Below are 22,643 nucleotides of genomic sequence, written 5' to 3'. Positions count from 1 at the left end.
TTTATGGATGAGGAAGTCCAAAGCATACTCATCAAGATGACAGGCTTGAATTTGCAGAAGATTTTTAAGCCAGCTGTACAAGCGCTGAAGCCACCAACCTATAAGCTAATGACCCAGGCACAGCTGGAAGAGGTACGAGAATGCAGGAGCATTGGAAGGATACCTTTCTTTAACGGGTTCAAAAAGACTTCAGGAGGCCCCGCCAGATGCGGATATTTGCTCTTCCCCAGGCACTGATGCGGGGAGAGCCAGGCACAGAGCTGGGGAAAGAAATGGGAGCAGGCAGGCAGAGAGGAGCGGGAGCCTGGCCCCGTTAGGCAGAGGGCGAGCGGGTCAGGGCGGGTGCCAGAGCACCCTTCCTTTGCACTGCCTGCTCCAGCGTCCGTCCTGCAGAAACAATTATTGCGAGCTACTCGCGGCACCACTGTCCGTCCTGAGTATAGGGTATTGAGTGCTTTGTGAGACATGCTTCTATGTATGAATATGTGAAGCATTATTGCTCTTCTTTCTAATTCAAAAATAACTTATAATCATAGCAAAAATTCAAATATTCAATGGTATATCACATGAAGAGTGAAAGCCCCCCTTTCACTTCTCAGAGTTAACCACTGTTAACAGCATGGCATGGAGCAGTGTGGTCAGCGGTTAAGAGCATGGACTCTGGAGTTGAGTTGCCTGGGTTCAAATCCCAGTGCTGCAACTTCCTAGCAATTTACTTAGCATTTGTGTGCTTCTATTTTCTCTTCCATAAAGTGAGATGACAGTAGCCTCCAGCTCATAAGGCCAAATACCTTCAGAGTATTTGAACAATATCTGGCACATAGCGAGCACCCAATAAATGAAATCCTGTATACTATTTCAAGCCTCTCTTGTGGCCCAGCTGTGTCTCAGAGCATTCCTTTGCTGTTTGGAGAACGGTGAGCCTGTAGCTGGTGCTGTCAGCCATACCACAGAGGCAGAGGCCAGGGTCCAGGAGCCCAGGCCTGGCGTTTCACTCACGGCTTCATGCCTATGGCTTCTTCTCTTTGTGGTTCTCAGCATTTTTTATTAGTATCTGCTTTTGTCAGATGATCCTTTGGTCTGTAACCTGTGGCTTTCCTTAAGAGATATTTTATTTCATTAGGCTACAAGAAAAGCAGTTGAGGCAGCTAAAGTACAATTAAAAATGCCACCAATTCTGGAAGAGCGAACGCCAATAAATGACGTGTTAGCCGAAGATAAGATTTTGGAAGGAACAGAAACAGCCAAATATGTGTTTACTGATATATCATATAGCATACCACACCGGGTGAGTATATAATCGCCAAATGATCTTTGTTTGAGATACTTACGTGCGGAGGTGGGACTGAGTGATGAGGGTCAACATCATGCGACCCACTGGCCCTGATTCTTTCAAACCAGCATTTCTGTGCCTGGGTGAGACACTTCTGGAAGTCACAGCTTAAGAAAGAAGAGAAATGCAGACCTGCCCCACATCATGTTACCATTTCCCTGCAGATTATGGACACAGTCTAGTCCAGATTGACTGCAAAGAAAGAGACGTGTGCTAAGACAGAAAAAGGGGTTTATAGACAGAAACCCACCCCCAAAGCACAAACAGGCAGAACTCTAGGCAGTGGGAGAAGAGAGATTCTGCCAAGTGAGACTGACTCCCTTAGCTGATGCTGTTTGAGAAGACAGAGTGTTTCTTTCCTGTAAATTCTTGATGATGCCAAAAACCCAGACTTCCCAAAAGATTTCCACTTTTCAGAATTTGCATTAAGAATGGCAGATTTCCCCAGATAACTTTCAGACAGCACCCATCACTTCTGTCGTTTTTCCTCTCTAGCTCCTCTTCCTTTTATTGCCGGTTCCAAAGGAACACTGTGATACTTATAAAATATATCAGTTTTGTGTTTGAGCCTTTATCAAGTAAAGAATAAAAAGTAATTTATAATTCAGCCCACAAAATGCAGAATGTTACAGAATGTTAGGGTTGGGGAAAGGGCCACCCCATATTAGTCTTTTTATCATATATGTTTATGGTTAGATGTGATATGTTTGCAGTGCTGTGAAGACTTTGTGGGAGCGTTCTGTAACCTGAAAGGGAAAAAGGAAGTTGGAATTCAAATGACCAAAATCGTTTTGAGGAGCAGTTGTGTTATTTTGGCATTGGCTTTTTTTTTTTTTTTTTCCTATTTGCAGTGGTTGATGAAGGTTTTAATTATATTATCCTCAAAACACTTTCAGAGACTCTTACACCACTGAAAAGTTGAGAGTACCATCTGGTTAATCAGATGTGTATCAGTATCTGCTGTATGCAAAGCTCTGTTGTCACTCCCGAGTGTTGCAAAAAATCATAATCCACAGTTCCTGCCCTTTTCCAGTTCTATAATAATATTAATATCTGAGTGGTATCAGGAATCCCGCCCATGATAAATTGCCAGTTGAGTGGTACGAAGAGTGGGTGGAATTCAGAGGCAGTGATCCCATGGCCTGGGAATTGGCAGTTGGAAGCGTGAAGAGACCAGAGGCAGGTGGGTCAGTCAGTCTGACAGTTACGTCTCATGCCAGTGTGAGGAGTCAGAGATGCGGAATTAGGACTACATTCCTGAGTTTGTTCCTTGTATCCCCAGGACTTGCAATATAGATCATAAAGTAATAAAGTCTATTTGGTCAGACTTTGGCATGGGGAAATGAAACAATCTGCAAAGGTTTTATAGCACTTCTTTCCTCTGAAATGCATTTAGATGAATCTCAGATCAGCTTTAGTTGAACCATTTTATGTATTGAACCCACTTTAGGACCATAGTTGGCATTTAGTAAATACTTTCATTTTAGATTTCTGACTGTCAGAGGCACAGCAGTGATTAGTGAAGGAAGTATGAAATCATTGAGGTTTAAAATTATCATTGAAATCATACATATGATTGCATTTGTTTCCCAGTTGCACTTTATATTGTTGATTGCAAATTTTTCTTATAATGGTATTTAATGGGACACTGCAACTAAAAATAAGTCCTTGTAATCTCATCCTTGTTTTCTGTTTCAGGAGCGTTTTATTGTCGTCAGAGAACCAAGTGGCACACTACGCAAAGCGTTTTGGGAAGAACGGGACCGGATGATACAAATTTATTTCCCAAAAGAAGGTCGGAGAGTTTTAACACCAATAATTTTCAAGGAAGAAAATCTTCAGGTAAGGTGACTTGGTTTCATAGAGTCAGTGGTGATTTTTTTGTTCAAACAGTTGGCTCTGGTGCTGCTGGGCATTTTGCTTTGATAAACAGATAAACATTTCTGATAACTCGACTAGGGTTATCTGCCTTGTAGCTGGGCCTTGTATCTAGGTGTGAGGTACCAAGCCTGTGTTAGTTCTGCGTTCCTCTTGATGGGCGCAGATGTGATCTGTACGTGGATGGGCAGGCCTGTCATGGCGTCAGGACAGGTGTTGAACTTTTGTTTTCTTCTCATCTAATTCCAACTCTGCTGTGTGGTTTCAGACCATGTACAGCCGGGACCGGCATGTTGATGTCCTCAATCTCTGTGTTGCCCAGTTTGAGCCAGATTCTGCTGAATATATCAAAGTGAGTATATTTTGTAGTTTCTGAAGTATGGGCTTAAGTATGGTTGTAAGCGCTCTAATCTCACACAATGAGGTAGGTTATAAGCTTTGATACAGGAGGAGGAGAATGGAAATACCTGAACACCATTGAGAACCTGATGTATACCAGATAGATAGTTTATCCTTACAACCACCATTGAGTTATAGATGAGAGAATTTAAGCTTTGGAGAATTAAGTAGCTTGCTGAAAGTTGCACAGTTAGTAAGTGGTAGAATTAGGACCCAAACTTGATGGCACAGCCTATTATTTTTTTCAGTTTATCATACAAGAACAAAGTTACTTACTAAAATTCACCGAAATGCAGTGTGTATGTCTTATAATTCAATTTAATAAGTAATCATGTAGTACCTTCTATGTGTAAAGTACTATCGTGGATAGTAGAGGTGATGACATGAACTAGGATAGGGTGTGCTGTGTCAGAGCTTGCAGTCAGACTGTGGTGAACGGTGCTACATAAGTACACAGATAATTATCACCTTAGGTCTAAGACGATAGGTGCTAAGAGGAGGTTACCAAGTGCTCTCAGGAAAAGCTTCATAAGGATCTTGATGAGGGTTCTAGAAGGGCAGGGAATGTTATGGCAGGTGGAGTTGGGTGAGGTGTTTCAGGTAGAGGAGACAGTATGAACAGGCAGGAAACAGTGTGCTTGAGAAATGGCCAGTCATGTGGTTTACTGCGAAAGCTATGTATATGTAGGGAGTGGTGCACGATTATACTAGGAGGGTAGATGGGGCCTTGTCACAGGTGACCCTAGATGGTAGGCGAGGAATCTGGACTTCAGTGAGCAGGACTTTGAAAGCCTTTGAACACAAAAAAAGCCCTCATCAGAGTCCTTGTTTAGGAAGATCAATTTGGAAGGAAAACTGAAGGAACAGTAGTTAATAAGATGCAGTGGAGTAGTTGATGGAATTACGGTGGTTGATGAGATAGGGAAAAGGGGATGGAAAGAATACTCTTGATTTCTTTTTCCCCTAGTGACCAAGAAATGGTGGTCCATTATTCCCAGTGGTCTCTGTGTAAGGTGCTTCATAAATAGTGTTTGGCTGCTGGGAAGTAATTGGTCTGGCTATAAAGGTTTGGCGGGCTTTTTCCAGGCAGCAGCCATGTGCTTCTACAGTGGAGGGCTGGTCTAAATCACACATACTGGTTAGTGACAGTGGAGGCAGGTAGTAAGTAGACCTGGTTTTACTGACACTTTCTTGGGCAGCACTTATGCTAGTAAGTGTATATCCAGTAATGTTGCTCACTTTTTATTTTCATGTTTTTGAAAAATTGCATTTTATGTGATAGTTTCATCATCAGACCTATGAAGATATAGATAAACATGGAAAGTACGACCTTTTACGTTCAACAAGACACTTTGGTGGAATGGCTTGGTATTTTGTAAATAAGAAAACGATTGATGGTTTACTGATTGACCAGATTCAGAGAGATTTGTAAGTATGATCTTAGTAAGTAAAAGAAATTCTTATTACTGTAATATTAAGTCCGTATTTCAGCTGTTATTTTTCCAGTGATAACAGTGTACTGTCCAGTGATAAGTAGCTTTCACTTACCTCAATTTGTTTATGGGTTTGTTCTTTCAGCACAGACCAGGTTTCTGTCTTTGCTTTTGTGTTAATGTAAACAGAGCTAGGTTCTTTGGAAGGGTAGGTGGCTTTGGATCTGTACTTACACCCTGGATATCGACTCATCCCTGGCCTCGCCAGTGCTGGAAATGTAAGGAGGGGGTGGTGTGCTTGTTTTCTGGTAGGACTATTTCTAGGGCTTTTCAGTAAAAGTCGTCATTTATGAAAATATTCTTGTTTTTTATAGCCCTTGCTTTTGCCAAGATTTTTAAGGCATCAAAAAGGTTACAGTTTTTTTCAAAGTTGCATGAAACAGACTCTCTATTGTATTTTAGCATGCAGGCTGGTGTGCTCCCAGCCTTCTAGCTGAAATAATAGTGTACTTTACAACTTGTGATAAAACTGAAGAAAAAACTGTTTTTGAGGATCTTTTTATTGATTGAGTTAGGCCAAAATGTCTGGAAAACAGTCCAGCATGGTCGTAGTTAGAAAGTCAACTTTCTACAAAAAGCCCTTGCTTGACTCAAAGTGTAAACTGCAAGAGGGTTTAGCGATTATCGCCACCTTCAGAATGGAAGGAGTTTTGACTCAGAGTATCCACCATATAATCTGAACCATTCACACAAAGGAAAGGCATTTGTAACTAGAAGGTTCCATAGGCATTGTCTAAGAAATACAGCCCATATTTGGAAACAGCATCATTTCTCATAGAAACAGCCTTCCTAATGGTAGATGATCTCCAGCCAGCCCGTCACCAGCATGTTGGTGGAATCCAGGCCCGAGGGCAGGAACTGCATCCCACATGAGCAGGGGGATGGGCAGGAGGCTGGCTGGTGGGCATGAGGGGGCTCACAAGCGACTGCCTTCAGGTGCATCAGCATTGACATCACCTGTGAGTGAATTTTCTTGAAGTTTCTCAAATGTAATCATTCCAAAATGATTTTATTATAAAATTATCATTTAGGGGGGGGTAAGAAATTAGAGTAACACAGAAATGTGTGACTTTGAACATTAAAGTTCTTTATCGAGGTATACTAATGTGATAATATAGTAGTATTTGTTATGTCATGTAAGCTTTACATCTGCGGCAGTTTATTTGCACACTGGGAGGGAGTTTTGAGTCCTGAGTGAGCCTTTCCGACGCTGCATAAGTAAAATCGTTCCTGTGGTAATTCTGAGCTGACAGCTTGCTGCAAATCCCAGGTTAGACAGGAGAGGGTGCGTGTCCTCACTGAGTGGAGCCCAGGTAGAACTGGCATTCTGCACACATTTCAGACTCAAGTCACACTGTTGGGTTTGAATTGAGTCTTAAAATCTTTTTGAACATGTATATTTATTTGTTCTTGGGCTGGGTGTGGAGCTAAATTGTTCTGTGAGATGCAGGCATTATATTTTTGCATGACTGTAATGAACCTGTAAACACGATTCTGATATATAGAAACCCAATTTAGCTCTTTATGGGGCCACATGCCTAAGTTCTAAAGGGAATTTTATCTTTGATTTGAGAAGATATTTTGTTGCCACGTTTATTGGACTTGGTTAGATTATAACAAGCACAAGAGATTTAAAATGAACATTTTGAAATAGTTTTCCCCTGGAAAGTTTTACCACCTGAGCAGGTCTGGTTGCTTAGTTCCCTCCAGGGGAGCCTTTAGGGTAGATGGACCCGGGATCAGCCCAGAGCCTTCTCTAAGGTCACCAATGGCTTGAGGAATTATTTAGCCATGCTCCGATATCCCCCAGCTCAGGTAATAGGAAATTAGGGAAGGGCGAAGAATGACAGCTGGGGAGCACTCCACCCCACAACTGGAAGCCTATAGACTCACTAAGTGTACATAGCAGAACCTCAAAAGAACAAGCGTTTTAGAAGGGTTATTATTACATACCCCCTTAGCTTTGAGGTGGCAATGGGTCGGAAAGTGTTAATATGTGAGAAGATAGCGATTGGTGGTTTGGGGAAGGGTAGGGAAGTTTTAATGTTGATAAAAACTGTTTATAGGTTTCTAAAAATGTACGTATAAACCAGACTTGAATTCTTGTTCTGGCTTCATCATGCAGTTGTGTGACGCTAAAGTTAGATTACTGAAATAGAACCTGGCTTTCCTTCTGTCTGATGTGCATAATTTCAAGTTTGCTTCACTAGAATGCTAATTTTTCCTAATGGGTTCCTGTGACTAGACAGGTGGCCCAGGTGTCTTTCCTTGGACTCCTAGGAGGTTCTTGTAGAGGCATTTACCCACTAGTCTCGATGAAAATTTGTTAGATGTCATTGCTAATCTTAAAGGACAGTGGCTCTGAGCATACCCATGACTGGCAGCCTCTGGCTTATGTGGGATGAAGGTACGTTCCTGCCCTGAGTTGGGTGACATTATCTGCTGGTGACGTGGGCTGGCCTGGATATCATCTACCATTAGGAAGGCTTTCTATGAGAAATGATGCTCTAGTTTAAAAAGAATACAGCCACTTGTAGAATACATTCACTTTCATAAACTGGGCACTGCCTATGACCACTCCTGCCTTACCTACCTCAGAGTTGGTATGAAGCCTAAATTAACCAATTTCCCTGAAAATACATTTGAAAATATAAAACTGAAGACTTAAAAAAAAAAATTTCTGGCCCAAGATAATTTGGTTTTAAATTGGCACACCTTTCTATAGAATTGTGAAGCAAAAGAAGAAAACAGTAAACCCTTCTAACAGAAAACCCTTTCACTCTAGAGTGGATGATGCCGCCAGCTTGGTCCAGCTGTATCACATCCTCCATCCAGACAGCAAGTCAGCTCAGGAGGCCAAGGAGCAGGCTGCTGAGGGATTGCATTTAATTAAGGTACAGAGATTGTCTTCCATGTTGGCTGTTGTGTGGTGATAATTGGGTTGGGGAGAATTCTGACGTAGGTCATATTTAATGTTAACCAAACAGACCTGTGGTCTTGAAACAGAGATTAGAGCCCCCATATTTCTTCAGCCTGGATAAGGGGTGGGGAGCTTCAGCTGGAGTCCAAGCAATTCAGATAGTGGGGCAGCAGCCCCTTGTTCTTTGGAGTACTGGCATCTGAGGTGATGAAGTCACTAGCTGGGCATGGTGGAGGACTAGGTGGCACATGTCCCCAGTGCAACTTCCTGGCCTTCAATGTGGTCACATTCTTGTTTAGGTGTCCAAAAAGAGAGAGGGTGGTTCTTGTATATTACCAAGACTTAGGTGCATTATTTTGAAATGCATACTTCAAAACCATGGGCTTCCACAGATTTCTCTGTAAATGTTAAGAGTTGAGATCTTTTTTTCAGGAAGGGAAGGGGAGACCACTGTATAATTTTCGTGTCTTATGCTGAGGCTACACATGGTTTTGTGGATCGGACTTCTATCCCAGTATTATCTTATACATCTGCAAAGCAATTATAAAGCTTACTAAGGATAAGAACGACCAGTGATGACACCTTAGGAGGAGTAGAGAGAAACTACAGCACTACTATTGATAAAAAGCAAAATGCTTTTGGAGAAAATATTCTTTAAAGTGAAAAATTAGTTTGCTAATTTGCATCCTCCAGCTTTCTTTTGCTCTAGCAGGAGGTGCAGATGTCAGGTTTTCTTAATTTTTTCTGAAAGATGGCAGCCATATTCGGCTACTTCTGGTGTTTAGAATTAGTATTGCAGGAACTGTGCTGGATATTGTTTTTCTATTCCTGTAGTATGCCTATTGCTTTATAATCAGAAAAAAAAACTGTGAAACTTGGAAGACTTTTAAACTGATACTTTTCTTTGCTATTACAGAAATGTTAATGATGTAGCAAAACTGAAAATTTTATAAGCAGTATATGTTCTGCTTTAAAACCTTTTTTTAATTTAAACAGGTCTTTGCAAAAACAGAAGCACAGAAGGGAGCATATATAGAATTAACACTGCAAGCTTATCAAGAAGCATTCATTAGCCATTCTGCAGCTTCCTGAAAATACTTAAATAAATTTCACTTTACTAAATACTGACTAGCTTTCTCTGTTAATATTGATTGAGTTGAGTGTTTAAAAATGTTAAAAAGTACTGGTTTGGAGTTCCCTATAAAATCTTTTTGTTTTTTAAGTTCCAAAATAGTGCCCCTAACAGAAATACAAAGAAAAACTTGTTACCCAACTCACTTTCCCAGGCCACACGGGGATAACTGAGAAGTATATTCGAGTGCCTGGACATTAATTTCTCTAACCACATCAGGTAAGTACAGTGTAAGAAGAAAAAAGGGCTGTGCCTTCCCGTGTTACCAAAGAGGGCAAGCTGTAATTTACACAGAGCCCAGCTTAATGAAGTCAGAGGAGCTGGGGCTCAGACCCAGGGTCCAGAAATAGGTAGCTACCAGACAAAATCAGAACAAGGCATAAGCACCCAGCCACATAGACTGAGGGGAATAATGCAATGAAATTAAGAAAAAAGGTTAACAAAATTACAGCCTAGATATTTGGTTCTAAGAAAAATGTGGTTGATGATATGTGAAAATATGATTTAGTGATGCAAAGAAAAGAATGTGGGCTGATCTGTAGGGTGAGGTGTAGTTTTGGCTCAGCTTTCTAAAACTAGAAGCCTATTTTCATTGTTTAGAAAGGAAACGAAGCATCTTCATTAATTCAAAAGATTTTATGACATATGGTCCAATGACAGTATGGAAAAAAAAAATCAAAGCCCATGTGTTTTAGTTAACAAGGAAACAGTGATTTAGATGCTGCTCATAAACTCCTCCTAAGATGAGGAGGGTACTGCGTTCCCAGTAGGCCACAGCATTTACATATAAAAAAATCTAAGGAGTTTCTGAGTCCAAAGCACTGTGGTCAGGGTGACGATCAATACCTGTCCATAATGATCTGTTTAGTCGGATAAATGCGAAACATTACATTCAGTCATCCAAAATATCTTCATCCAGGTTGATATCTGTTGTGTCAATATCTTCTAATTCCAAATTATCCAAATCTACTTCTAGTTCGAGTAAGCTCTACAAAGGAAAGGAAGAGGGTGAGTCATAGAGTACTATGTTTTAAGAAAAGTTACCTCTGATTCATGATCCAAAGAGAACTAACACAATACAGGCATACCTCAGAGATATTGTGGGTTAAGTTCCAGACCATCCCAATAAAGTGAACAGAATAGCTCAGTAAAGCAAGTCACACCAATTTTTTGGTTTCCTAGCGCATATAAAAGTTGTGTTTACACTAGACTGTAGCCTGTTAAATGTGGAATAGCATTATGTCTAAAAAAACCTACATATCTTAGTTAAAAAACACTTCACTGCTAAAAAATGCTAACTATCATCTGAGCCTTCAGCGAGTCATAATCTTGCTGGTTGGCTGGGGGTGGGTATTTTCCAGTTTGTAAAAAAAATGCAATATCTGTGAAGTGCAATAAAGCGAAGCACAATAATATGAGGTAAGCCTGTAGTCTGACAAAAAGTGCATCTCTCCATTTCAAAGCCCCTGCTCGGAAACTGATTATGTCACAAAATACAGAGGCCTGCACATCCTGCAGACACAGGGAGGGAGGGAAAGGGTAAGACTGGCTTTCCAGTGGGAAGTTTGAGGGTGACGGCTGTACCTTTTCTTCTTTGTTGGCTGTGTGGGAGGCCATGATAACCGGAGTAGGAGAATCAGGTTTCTCATCAAGTTCCTGAAAGCCCAAGTGGAGATACATAGAAAGACAAAGCATTTGTTCAGGAATTTAAAGCTTTCCCCAAGGCAAGGCTGATCAGGACTGGGAACTGGGAGATGGTACTTAAAATCAACAAATCTCCACCAGATTGATTACCTCATGTAATAAGTATTCTACTCACCTGCTGAGTTGCAGATCTTGAGGGCTGAAAGCCTTTTGCCTCTTCCATAACATTTCTTTCTTCATTTGGCTATTAGAGAATAAAACAGTAATGAAATGAAATATTTTGAAGTCATAATTCCTCTATGAATCTGGTCTAAATCCCAGACCTTAGCTCTTAATCCAATAATGTATGTATACTGTTCAAAAGCTTGTCATGAATGCACCGCCGCCCTGCAGCCACACTAAGTGAGGCCTGGCACCAGGCCACGCACCGTGACAAGGGGGTATTGTCTGGCTGGCCACAGATCAGCCTGTGTGTTGTTCACCCATTCTTCCACAACAAAGGCTTCCTTTAGTCCAGGGAAAAGGTTTTCATACTCCGTTGGATCAGCAAGGGATTCTGCTGCTTTCTGATTGACTTTTGAGAGATTTTCTCGCCAGAGTTTCACCACCCTAGTACAGATATGGAACCAAAGGGAGACTGAATAAGTGTGCTGTTTTTATTTGAAACGTTTCTTCCTAAAATTAAAAGTCTGTACCTTGAAACCTGACTGGGTAAGTAAGTCCGGGCCAGGAAGGCAGCTTCTGGAAGCCGTCCAGTTCTAATCAAGAGCTCCAGGCAAGCATCAAGCCTAAAAGTGAAAAAGGAGAGAGGCACTGTGTCCAAGAATAAATGCTGTTAACACTGGCACTTACCACATTAAAGAAATGTGGACTTAGTGTTGCAGAGTCAGCATTCCCTCCCCAGCTCCCACACAGACACCTCATTTCTGTCACTGAGCCATCAACTTGTCACCACCAGTGTATTACATAATCAATAGGCTCCAGGAGTGTGAAGGATAAGACAGCTTTTGGGACCATTTTCAACCTCTAACTTGTTTTAACTCCTAAGAAGAATCCAAAGGGGCTTTTCCGGACGAGTGAAGGCAGCATAGATGGGCACCTTTTAAAAGCCTCAGGATCCATGGCAACAGAAACAGGTTCGCCAGTGGGAACACCGAGGGCAGTGTCTCCAGCATGGGCTGTGCTGGACAGTCCAGGGGTGTCCGCTAGGAAATACCTGAGTGTCCGCTTTGGGTTTTCTTTTGATTTTTTTCTTTGTAAGTTTGATAAAGAGGATAAAGTATTTTACAATTCAGAATTTTTTGAATTTTAGAAAGGTAACACTTATCATCAGCATCAAATAAAACCATTAATATTATGCATTAACAAACAATGTCCTGCAATAACACATAAATACTAAATGCGATAAAAACATACCAAGTGGCAGAAAACGAATAGTACTTCAGGTCAGGTTTTGCCCTCAAGTTATAAAAAATCTACTTTCAGAATATTTTTGGATTTCAAATTATAGGTAAGAAATGGTGGACCTATTCTTACAAGGTATATAAGTTTATAAATATGTATGATATATACATACATAATATAAAAAATGACAAATATAAATACATATATTGGGTATATCCAAAGTTTTTTTTTTTTTTTTTTTAAGATTTTTATTGGGGAATTGGGGGAAGGGGAACAGACAAGTTGCTATACTTTTGTTCTTCAGTCTAGTTGTGGAGGACGTTGCTTCACTGGCCCAAGTTGGCACCATCATTGCGCTTTTTCCCGGGTGAGGCAGATCAGTCGCCGGCTTCTGGATGGCCGCTCACGGCGGCTGCTGGCCGCTCACGCTGGCTGCTGGCTACACACGGTAGCCCATGGCAACCCACTGCAGCAGGGGCTGCAGCCTACGCTGTCGCCGGCGACTCAGGGCAGCCCAGCTCCAGGTTGAGCTGTTGTTCAGCATCTTAGCTGTGGAGGGCAGTGTCACTGGCCCTCATATGTGGGATCCGAACCGGGGCCCTCTGGCGTCCCAAGCCAGTTCTTAACCATCGCGCCACTCGGCCGGCCCAGGGTATATCCAAAGTTTTTGTGATAAAGTGTGGGGTTTAGAAAGCATCTAGGGCAAGATTAATGAATACTTTTGAGTTTTATTTCATAACATGGTCAACTAAAGCTGAAATGATTTGGTTTGTACTAACAGAACTTTTAACATTTTTATGCTTTATAGTTGCGTGCAAATCTAAAAGTAACTGGCATCCTCATGCCCTTTTATTCTTGCCATGAACAGATCAGAATTATCCAATTTGGGTAAAATCACCTGCCATTCAGGTACCACCACCATCACCTTCTGCCATCATGAGGCAGGGCTATTGAGAAATTTCTCCCACTTGAGCCTCCCTGGACTGCTAATTTTCCTCAAATATTCAGACCAGATGTGCTAAGAGCATCCTTTACTGAAGGTGAGTGCCACCTGAGAAGAAGCTAAAAGCAAATCATTTCCCTCTCAAACTAAAAATACCCCGCTGACACAGAAACCCCAGTACTTAAGGTAGCACTGTCCTCTGACTGCCCCCACTGGCAACGCCATTCGGCCAGGCATTAGTTCAAACTCTAGGATTCATTCTTCACATTCCTCCAAAAACCTCCCTCAAAGTCAATGCAGAAGTAAGTGCTTTTAATTTCCATGCCCACCTCTTAGAGCCTGGATTAATACTTACTTGCCCTGTAAGAAGTAGCTCATGAATGCCACATTATTCTTGCCATCTCTCTCCGCACCCTCTGCTAGCTTGTTCACCATACTAGCATTTCCAGAGGCAGTGGCCAAAAGCAACAGACCCCCATAATCCTGTGCGTGGTGCAGGCACTCCTGGGCTAGGCCAAATTGACATTTACTAATGGCAAGTTCAGCAAGTTGTTTCCACTTCTGCTCTGACTGTACGAAAGAGTTTCCAAGTTAAAATATTTTTGGAAATATATGAATTTCTAACAACATTATTCTATTACCTGAATATTACTATGCTGACAATGGGAGACATACATACAGAGGGTGCCAAAAAAATGTATACATATTTTAAGAAACGAAAAACTATCAAAATTGTAATACCCAATATATACTAATAACAAAAGATGAATACCAGTCACATTTGACATCTGCAATTACAAGAGGTGCTCAAAGGGGTTACCATCAGCGTCCAGACACTTCTGATTATGGTGAACTACTGCTTGAGCAACGTTGACCAAAGTGTCCACTTGTGTACATTTTTTTTGCACCCCCAGTAATATATATATATTGAGCTGTACTTGTTAAGCTGGTTCTATCAATCAAAACAAAATGGAATGACAAAATGTATAAAATGGAAATTATTCACATATACAAAATTAATTCAAACACAAATCAATTTTAACGATGCATGAATAAACAACCCATTATATTTTTATTTTGTAATTATAGCAAAAATAAGTTAAAACCATCTAATGGGAGTTTTAAGGTAATTAGATTGCCATATTTTAACGAGTGATTTAATACCATTTTTTGAAAGATAAGAAAATTGTTTTATGTCCTTAAATATTTAACAGTAATAAATATTATCTGTCATTTGTAGCTTCTCAGAAATCAAATAAAATGCTGCATATTTGGATGATCTTAACTTCCAAAATGTCAGAACCCTTCTGTAAAACCACTGTCTTTCTCACTAGTTTGGAATACTGGCAAATGACCACTACATCTGCACTCTTAGAGCTCCCAGACAAGTTTATCTACTATCTTACAGCTTTCTTTCTCCTCCAAAATAGATCTCCTGTGAGATGGGAAAACACTTTTTCTTAAATTAGAATGCTAAGAATATCTCCACTATAACCCATTTAATTTATGCAAAGATTAACATAATGCATTCTTTAACAAGACCAAAGAGAGGCAATAAACTCACCAAAATGAGTCACTAATTTGCATTTCAGAAAACTTTAATACGACTTACAAGTACACTAAACACATAGAAGAACCTGTTTACCTTTCTATCAGTTAGTACATACCTCTGCTTCCATTGCTAATTGGTATGCAATTTTTAGTTCTCCAAGCTGAAGAGCAAGTTCAAAGCGATGCTCAGGATCTGTAGATACTGTAAGAGCTTGCTGCTTGAAGCCCTAAACAGATTAAAAAATACATATGTGTGTGTGTTTGTACATAAAAATGTGTGTAGTCTGTATATAAGAGTGTACACACATGCACACAGCAAATCATTTCCCTCCCAAACTAAAAATACCCTGACATAGAAACTCCATTACTCAAATATAAGTTAATATAAAACAGAATATTCTAATGAGAAGATAGAGGAAAATTAAGGAGTCATTAACTGATAAGAATCCCAGCAGACAAAATTCAGTCACACAATGCCTACTGTTTTCTAAGCAATGGAAGCTCACCAATGCTAGACAAAATCAAGTAAAACAACTAGTAAAATTAGAAACGTGAAAGTAAACAGAAATGTCAAAAAGAAGGATTTTAGAAAGTTGAACAGGAGTCATTTAAAAAAAAAGACAGTGGTGTCGACCGAGCTGTTCATAATCTCCCCACTAAACTGGGCCTCACAGCATCTAGTCCAGTCCCTCAAAGAAAAGGAAGTCAAATGTAAAACCTTCCGATTTCCCACCATTTGTAGGTCGTTTAGCAAACATTTGCTTTCGGGTCCTGACTGGGTGTCATACCTGTGCCTTTACTGTTGGTCTCATGCCCAGTTTATTCATCAGCAAGTATTCCTTCCCATGCTCCACTACTCCAGAGTCATCAAAAACAGGCTTTAAACCAACTACAGTAATTTCTAAATTAGCTTCTCTCCCAAGACAAACAGTGCTGGTGACGTCTGCCTGACAGGCAACTTCTTCAGCTCTAGGGACGTGGTGTGTTAGACAAAAAGCTCAGACTGCGGGAGGATGCTCAGTTACGGGGTGGTCAGGACGGAGAAGCTGGACGTACTTCCAAGTTCTGTCCAGCGGGATCTTCAGGATGGCCGCACCATCACGTTTCAACAAGCTGCCCCTCCCTCCCCCCGTCATCCGTGAGCACAATGTAAACAAGGCATTCTGAATAGTCTGTGTCACTCCTTTCTTCCCTGGCACTGATGTAGACAATATAAAATCTAAGAGTGGAGGATGGGAGATCTGTGAAACTAGTCAGATATAGGTAAGGACAAAGCAGACGAAATTAGGTGGAGTAAATACACTTATTTCCGTTTTCCTCCAAATCCCCACTGAAAAGACACTAAAGAGATTCTTATTTTCAGACATACACCCCCAAGGACACACAGAAAGGCAGAGGAGACATTAGTAGCAAAATTGTGGAAGCTGGAAAAGTGGTGGAGTATGAACGTTCAGTTAAAACACTAGAGAAAACTAATCTGGAATCAGGAGTGAAAACAGCATAGAAACAACTTGATTCCCACCTCAGAATCCCCAAAGGTGTGTTGAGAAGAGTAGGGTTAAAAAAAACCCAAATAAATGAAACTGCCTGGAAATCTGCATAAGAAGCAGTTAGATACCCAGGCACCCGCTCCTCTCCCTCACACCCCTCGACACCCACAGAAGACAGGTTTATTCTTTGGAGAGGGCAACTAGAGGGCCCCTGGTCGCAGGGACACCTTGCACACCTGGAGGACAGAGTACTGAGCACCCACAGGAAAATAGGAGATTCTGAGAATGGATGTGAGACTAAGTGAAATCCTAAATACTGAGGCACCAAGCTGTTTTCTCCTTAGTGCTCAAGAGTGATGGTAATTGGGGGAGCTTCTCTAAACTTTAACCAGCCCAAGGGTTATGACTTAATAAACTAAAATGCCAATGAGGACTATATGCCAGTTAGAACAGCGCCTGGTACAATGTGAGGTGCTCAGTAAATTCATTAAATGAATAAATGAAGTTATTAAACCCATTAAATGAAGATACCGACATTGAGGTTCCCAGTCACGTCACATATTGTAAGTCCACACACAACAAACCTACACCTTTTGATCTGCTGCTTAGACCTCCACTCTTAAATGAGTGCCCAGGGATCACCAGATACCTGAGCAAAATCTCGAACAGGAAACAGATCAAAATGAACCAATAACAGCAACTTGACAGAAGCCTACAATGTAGGGGGAAAACTTTAAAACAGCAACAAAAAACTATCATCCCTATCTTCAGAGAAAGATGAGAAACTTTTACCCATAAACAAGATTTTAAAAGTCCAAGAATAACAAAATGAGAAAACCAGTGCAGGAGGTCCAACATTTGAATAACAATTCCACAGAGAGAGACTACAGAAAACGAAGGAAGGAAATCATCAGAGAAAGAATTTTTAAAAACTCAAAAATGAAGGACATCAGTTTCCAATTAAAAGAGTTCATCTAGTGCCCAGCGGAATGAATTATATTTGACCCCTTTCAAGGCCCATCATCATATCCCAGAACAACAGGGACAAGATCCAGAAGAGAGAAAAAAACAGATTAGGCACCAAGAATCAGGAATATAAATGGCTTTAGACTTGAACAATAACTAGAAGCTAGAAGGCAACAGAACAATGTCTTTAAATTCTGAGAGAAAATTACCTGGAACCCAGAATTCTGTATCCAGTTAAATGGTCATACATGTTTTAGTGTAGAACAGCGGCACTTTCCAGGTAGTCAAGATCACAAAAAAACTACTTCCCGTTAATAACCCTTATCTCAGGAAACTACTGAAGAACATGCTCCAGCCAAATGAGGGAGTCAACCAGGGGAGACGGGATACAGGAAACAATAGCTTCAACTCAAGAAAGGCAAAGGGGGAGCCCCAATGTGATGGTGAGGGAGGGATATCCATGATGAGAGCGAAAAACCCAGTTCAGACTAAAGCAGACTAAACACACTGAAAGGAGATTTCAAGGAAATCCGGAGAACAAGCAGAATAGGGAGAATAGCCATAATTGCATACAAAATAAGCAAAGTTTAAAAAAAGACAATTATTAACTCCAGGAAAAACAAACGGCAAGAAGGGAAAGCTATGATACACATGGGTCAGTGGTGAACAGTGTTTACAGAGCCACAGTGATGTAAACCATCGAATGCTGATCTAATCAAAATTATGATATGGCTATATTGGGAGGATAAGGAATAGGAAAGTGGCAGGTATGTAGTAGAGGCAGGGGGTGGAAGATCAATCCTCATCTATGGAGTGGGAAGTCACAAGGAATGCCTAAAGCTGAGAAATAGCAATATAAGCATGTCATTTAGAATGTGGAAATAAATACCAACAGAGACAGCTAAAAAGAATTAAAAGTGATTACCTCTAGGGTGTAGAAATGAGAGAGGGAAGGGAGGACTGTTTTTTCCTTAAGCCTTTTAAAACTTTATGCTTCATGCACATGTAACTTTGATTTAAAAACACCACATTAAGAAAAACATATAATACTAATGGTAAATTTTATGTTACGTGTATTTTACCAAAAACCAAATGAACAAACAAAGCTAGCTAGGATGGAGACAAAAATGCAGCACACACAGAAATGAAACTATTGATAGAATGGAAAAGGTGTCGACAGAAAGGGAAGACTGACAGTCATCTCCAACATTTCAATGGGGGGCCAAGGACAGCGGTACTGAGCAAGGAGAAGAGTAACTAGTGACGTCACTTTACAAGACACACCACCGCCATAAGGAAATCGGTGACAATTACGCAATTAAGTTCTTCAAATTCATACTAACATTCTTTCAAATTGCTGGTTTATAAAAACACACAAAAATAAGATAAACAAACAAAACACCCTTACTTGCTTTTCCAAAAAGTGTGCAACTCTGGTCCTCTGTTCTTTCGGAATGGTAGGAAGGACCTTATCAGCCATGCTAAAGTCCCTCCGCATGACAGCCGTCTGGTATTCCAACACTGAAACCAGCAGGGAGTAGCTGACGATGTTCAGTTCTTTATCCCCCAGGTAAAGCCTGTTGTCTTTAGGAATATAGCCCAGGAGATACATTGTCCTGTATTAGAAACAGAAACTAATTTAGAAGTAAGCTCAAATCAGTAGGTAATCAATCAACCAATCAATCTCTCTCTCTCTTTTTCTGCCTCTTGATCAAAATGTTTCCATTTGATAACTACAATATTGCATCAGGGATAAAGAAGACAGTCTGGGGAATATAATCAATAATGTTGTAAATATTTTTTAGGGGGCCAGATGGTCTCATGTCTTGTCAGGGAGACCACTTTATAGACGGTGTAGAGGCCTAACCACTGCACTGTACATCTGAAGCTGCCGTTGAATAATATGTCAACTATAATTTAATACATATATAGTCATGGGATGTGGAGTATAGTGTGGGAATGGAGTCAATGGAATTGTAATAGATGTGTATGATATCAGGGGTGGAGGGGCAGTGGATGGGGGGGGGGGGTTGTCACTTTGTGAGGGGTGAAAAGGATAACTAGTGCATTGTTTTGTACACCTGAAACTAATAATAATTTTAAAAAAAGGGAAGAAAAAAAATGTTTCCATTTGATTGATGCAATTTTAGTTAGCAATTGCCAACCTACTAAACCTATAACACTGAAAAATCAGGCCTATCATTCCTACAAGCCAGCAATAGGTTTTGTTTAAAAAGTATACTTTTAAATTTAGGATGCTTAAGACAAAAGCAAAATGATACTCAGTTACCTGTCCAAGTGGGCAATGGTGACTATTTCTCCTCCGACATAATAATTTAATCTGTTCACAGAACTTGTGTAAATGAAGCAGTCGCCTACCCACAGCCCTGTTTTCACAATTTCCTGAATCTCACCAAGAACCTACAAGAAGAAAAAGTCTATCATTAATTTTATGCAGCATTGGAAATCTTGCCAATAACAAAAAAACAATATAATTGAGGGTGATAAGGTAGAATGAATATAAGGCAGGATGATAAGGAATGCAAAGCAAAATCCTATTTCAAGAAAGAAAAGTCTATTCTTGGAATTTCTATCTTGTTTCTTCATTTAAGAACAGAATCACAGATGACTTTTTATAATGCAAAATCTTATTTACATTTATTACATTATGTCAAAGCTGTGATCTAAAAAAGTGTTTATCTAAACTCCTAGCACACATGAAACTGGCATAAGTGTTTCATAAAACCTTCCAGGACATCTCCACAATGAATGATTTATTTTTACCATCTGAAAGCTCATTTAAGTCACTCTGGCCAAATTGTCTTAAGATCAAAACACCTTCTAATTTCCTTACTGAAAGATATCAGAGTTAGTCTAAGGAGTTCCTGAAATCAAAGCACAAATTTCTTTTAAACATACTTTCACACCTGATCTTTGAGCCATGATTTTAATTTTCACATTTTACCATAATTCCTTAAATGCTTAGTTTCCTAAACCTAGTTTATAATAAAATGTTAAAATGACTGATGTTCTGTTATAAGAATATAAATTAGTAAAAACAAAGCTAAAGTTGTGCTGATGTAATTACCTCAAAGGCATCTTCAATGCCATCTTCAGTTACTCCCTCATGCGTTTCCTGGGCAGCCAAGACTTTTTCCGACAGATACTTAAGGATAAAAAATGACTCCTCAGTGGCAATACAGACTAGCTCTCCAGAGTCAGACCAGAAGATCTGTAACATGAAATACAAAAATGCAGACAAGTGATTTTGGATTTCTCAGTGGATATGATAAACTGCATATGCTTTGTTCCTTACAAGATTTATCTTCTTATATTAAGATAACACGTGTATATTTAACGATATAGTGTAAATACAAATATGTTTGGGAGGGTGGACAGGGCAGTGTGTTCTAAGAGAGAAAGGCCAGGGAGCTGTCAGCACACACCATCTGTGCTGGAATTTAGAGCAGTGCAGCCTGTTCCTCACTGCTCTACAACAGCGCTTCTCAACCTTTCTTCCCGTATCAACCACCCCATGAAATTTTAATACCACAGATACTATGTACTATGCATATACAGAGAGTGCCAAAAAATGTATACACATTTTAAGAAAGGAAAAAACTGTTATTAAAATTGTAATAATATATAGCAATAACAAAAGATGAATAGAAGTTATGTGTATACACGTGTGTATATGTACCACAGGTGCATATACATACATATATAGTATATATAGAAAACATGTATATAAAAATGATTACTTATGCTTCATAGATATAAAGTAAGTTTTTTCACCCCTTAGGAACCAATTTTTGCCCCCTTTGCTCACTGAGAAGACAAAACCAGGACCTTAGGGAGATAGATTTGTCTCCAAAGATAATTTCCTGAAAATGAAAGTTGTCAAAGAAGCAGGCAGTTCTAAAAATAGTAAATTTTGTCCCTAGAGATGGTTACCTAAAATTTAAACAGCCATTATCAGCTAAAATATGAAAAGGCTTTCTGAACTGAGTGGAAGCTTTCTCAGGCCTTTCCACGTTAAGAACTCCCAGTCTTGTCTTCAAAGCATGCTTTTTTTACTCAGTCAGAAGCCATTTAAAACATGAAAAGTACTTGACCTTTGTACAACTTTTTTATATTTTTCAAAATATCCAACATCTATTTCCTCATTTTCATTCCGTAATTCTGATTTTGTAAGCAACCCTGGGGTAAATGGCGCTGAGTCAACACAATGGAACAGGGACAGTAGGGAACAAGGACACTTCTTGGCCTCAGGGACCCAGAGCTCATTACAAAGATGCACATTCCAAAAACATGGAGGGAACTCACGTGTTTGGGCTGAATTTCAATTCTGCGGATGAGTTCTGTATTGTCCCAGTCATAGAAAGCTAAGCCATTTACAGACCTGACTCCCAATAAGAAGCCTCCATAGATACCTAAGAACACAAAGGTTTTTGTTTAGATACTTTNTTTGTACAACTTTTTTATATTTTTCAAAATATCCAACATCTATTTCCTCATTTTCATTCCGTAATTCTGATTTTGTAAGCAACCCTGGGGTAAATGGCGCTGAGTCAACACAATGGAACAGGGACAGTAGGGAACAAGGACACTTCTTGGCCTCAGGGACCCAGAGCTCATTACAAAGATGCACATTCCAAAAACATGGAGGGAACTCACGTGTTTGGGCTGAATTTCAATTCTGCGGATGAGTTCTGTATTGTCCCAGTCATAGAAAGCTAAGCCATTTACAGACCTGACTCCCAATAAGAAGCCTCCATAGATACCTAAGAACACAAAGGTTTTTGTTTAGATACTTTCTGAGCCATTTACAAGGCTTCTAAAAATGTATCATACACACACACACACACACACACACACACACACACACACACACACACACACACACAATACTCACTTTCAGCTCCAAAATCTGGTTTAAATGATTTTTTTTCCTTAAAGTTCTTAAATATCTTGACCACACTGTTGCTTTCTCTTATTGCATATCTGGGGGGAAAAACAGAAGGCACACAGTATATTATATACTAAACCATAATTCCACCAAATGTTACCAGTATCTTCAAATACATGTGAGTAGTGAATTATGCGAAAATATAAAATATTTGAAGATTCACTAATACAATTTTTCCCTAAGAGATCAGTGAACTCCTTATAGTTGGACAAATAATGAATGGGTTTCACACTACTACACAAATTACTAGGGCTTACAAATTAGTTTAGAAACTGAAAAAGATCCAAATGTCCATTGGTAGGTGAATGATTAAAATGACTGATGTATTCATACAATGGAACACCACTCTGCAAAAAAGGGAACTAATTACTGACCCACGAAAGAATCTCACGGAGATCTCATCCATGAGATCCATGGATGAATCTCAGAAACATTATGCTGCGCAAAAGAAGCCAGACACAGAATATACCGTACAACTCCACTTATATGCAACTGTAAAAAGGACAAGTCTAATCTACATG

The 22,643-nt window shown here is 39.9% G+C and overlaps 2 protein-coding genes across 2 annotated transcripts in view; one reads left to right on the top strand and one right to left on the bottom strand.

The window, feature by feature from the left end:
• Window positions 1-9,147, top strand: part of MRPS22 (mitochondrial ribosomal protein S22) — a 15,305-nt gene extending 6,158 nt beyond the window's left edge. The window contains exons 2-8 of the mRNA XM_019663909.1: window positions 2-132; window positions 1,124-1,288; window positions 3,032-3,175; window positions 3,480-3,563; window positions 4,893-5,038; window positions 7,889-7,997; window positions 9,020-9,147. Of these exons, the coding sequence (XP_019519454.1) occupies window positions 2-132; window positions 1,124-1,288; window positions 3,032-3,175; window positions 3,480-3,563; window positions 4,893-5,038; window positions 7,889-7,997; window positions 9,020-9,115 (875 nt within the window). The 3' untranslated portion in view covers window positions 9,116-9,147. The remainder of the gene's footprint in view (window position 1; window positions 133-1,123; window positions 1,289-3,031; window positions 3,176-3,479; window positions 3,564-4,892; window positions 5,039-7,888; window positions 7,998-9,019) is intronic.
• A 629-nt stretch (window positions 9,148-9,776) lies between these two features.
• The window catches only part of COPB2 (coat protein complex I subunit beta 2), a 63,243-nt gene continuing 50,376 nt past the window's right edge, over window positions 9,777-22,643 (bottom strand). Inside the window, exons 6-17 of the mRNA XM_019663908.1 lie at window positions 22,069-22,195; window positions 21,831-21,937; window positions 20,242-20,385; window positions 19,444-19,574; window positions 18,562-18,769; window positions 14,814-14,924; window positions 13,502-13,716; window positions 11,495-11,587; window positions 11,228-11,408; window positions 10,975-11,043; window positions 10,740-10,811; window positions 9,777-10,143 (exon numbers count right to left, since the gene is read on the bottom strand). Of these exons, the coding sequence (XP_019519453.1) occupies window positions 10,048-10,143; window positions 10,740-10,811; window positions 10,975-11,043; window positions 11,228-11,408; window positions 11,495-11,587; window positions 13,502-13,716; window positions 14,814-14,924; window positions 18,562-18,769; window positions 19,444-19,574; window positions 20,242-20,385; window positions 21,831-21,937; window positions 22,069-22,195 (1,554 nt within the window). The 3' untranslated portion in view covers window positions 9,777-10,047. The remainder of the gene's footprint in view (window positions 10,144-10,739; window positions 10,812-10,974; window positions 11,044-11,227; window positions 11,409-11,494; window positions 11,588-13,501; window positions 13,717-14,813; window positions 14,925-18,561; window positions 18,770-19,443; window positions 19,575-20,241; window positions 20,386-21,830; window positions 21,938-22,068; window positions 22,196-22,643) is intronic.

Source organism: Hipposideros armiger, unplaced genomic scaffold (assembly GCF_001890085.2).
Source record: "Hipposideros armiger isolate ML-2016 unplaced genomic scaffold, ASM189008v1 scaffold_410, whole genome shotgun sequence".
Classification (NCBI taxonomy): Eukaryota; Metazoa; Chordata; class Mammalia; order Chiroptera; family Hipposideridae; genus Hipposideros; species Hipposideros armiger.
Note: the sequence above shows the minus strand (reverse complement) of the source record. Positions and strands in the feature narration are given on the sequence as shown.